The following is a 561-nucleotide window of genomic DNA, read 5'->3' as shown; positions in this document are numbered from 1 at the left end:
GTCCCAGAATGCCAATGTCGAAAAACCACATGACACCCTGAATATATTCGTGCGTATTCTCCTCAGGAGTGCAGGCATGTCCCTGTATTGTTGGGAAGACGACAAGCTCGAAGCCGACGACCTTCTCAACAACACTCTCTCCCAGGGTGCCCGGACCACTCGCGCCCTGCAGGCCACCTACGCTCGCGACCCCGCACCCGCTTCGGATGCGTCGTGGCGTTCAAGCTTCGGAGACCGGCAGCTACAGCCACCTGTAAGTATGACCACCCAAGTATGAACTCCCAAGTCGGTTATGGCGTCCTCCTCGGGCGCTCTCGCAACACTACCTCCATTATTGTTGCATCCAGAACTTTGCTACGCAGTGTCAGATTGACACCAAGGACGTCGAGTCCTTTCCCGATGAGAATCCACAATGGTCCGCAGACGGTCGAAAAGCCTATCGCTCACCCCTTCATACTAGCTACGACATCCCCTTGGATTGATATAACGCTACCTCCACTGAGACTGTCACTATCATATATACTAGCCCTCACCCTCCGGATATTGGTATCCTTGACTACC

General features: G+C 54.0%; 1 protein-coding gene across 1 annotated transcript; it reads left to right on the top strand.

Annotated features, from left to right (window-relative positions):
• Nucleotides 1-76: 76 nt before the first annotated feature.
• Nucleotides 77-482, top strand: SARC_18227 (hypothetical protein; the record flags this gene model as incomplete). The annotated part of the gene is made up of 2 exons (XM_014287689.1): nt 77-271; nt 348-482. 2 exons carry the CDS (start codon nt 77-79, stop codon nt 480-482), a joined length of 330 nt encoding a protein of 109 aa, XP_014143164.1.
• Nucleotides 483-561: the final 79 nt, after the last annotated feature.

The sequence above is a fragment of the Sphaeroforma arctica genome, assembly GCF_001186125.1.
Source record: "Sphaeroforma arctica JP610 unplaced genomic scaffold supercont1.14709, whole genome shotgun sequence".
NCBI lineage: Eukaryota > Ichthyosporea > Ichthyophonida > Sphaeroforma > Sphaeroforma arctica.
The sequence above is the reverse complement of the archived record's forward strand: the minus strand, read 5'-3'. Positions and strand labels throughout refer to the sequence as shown.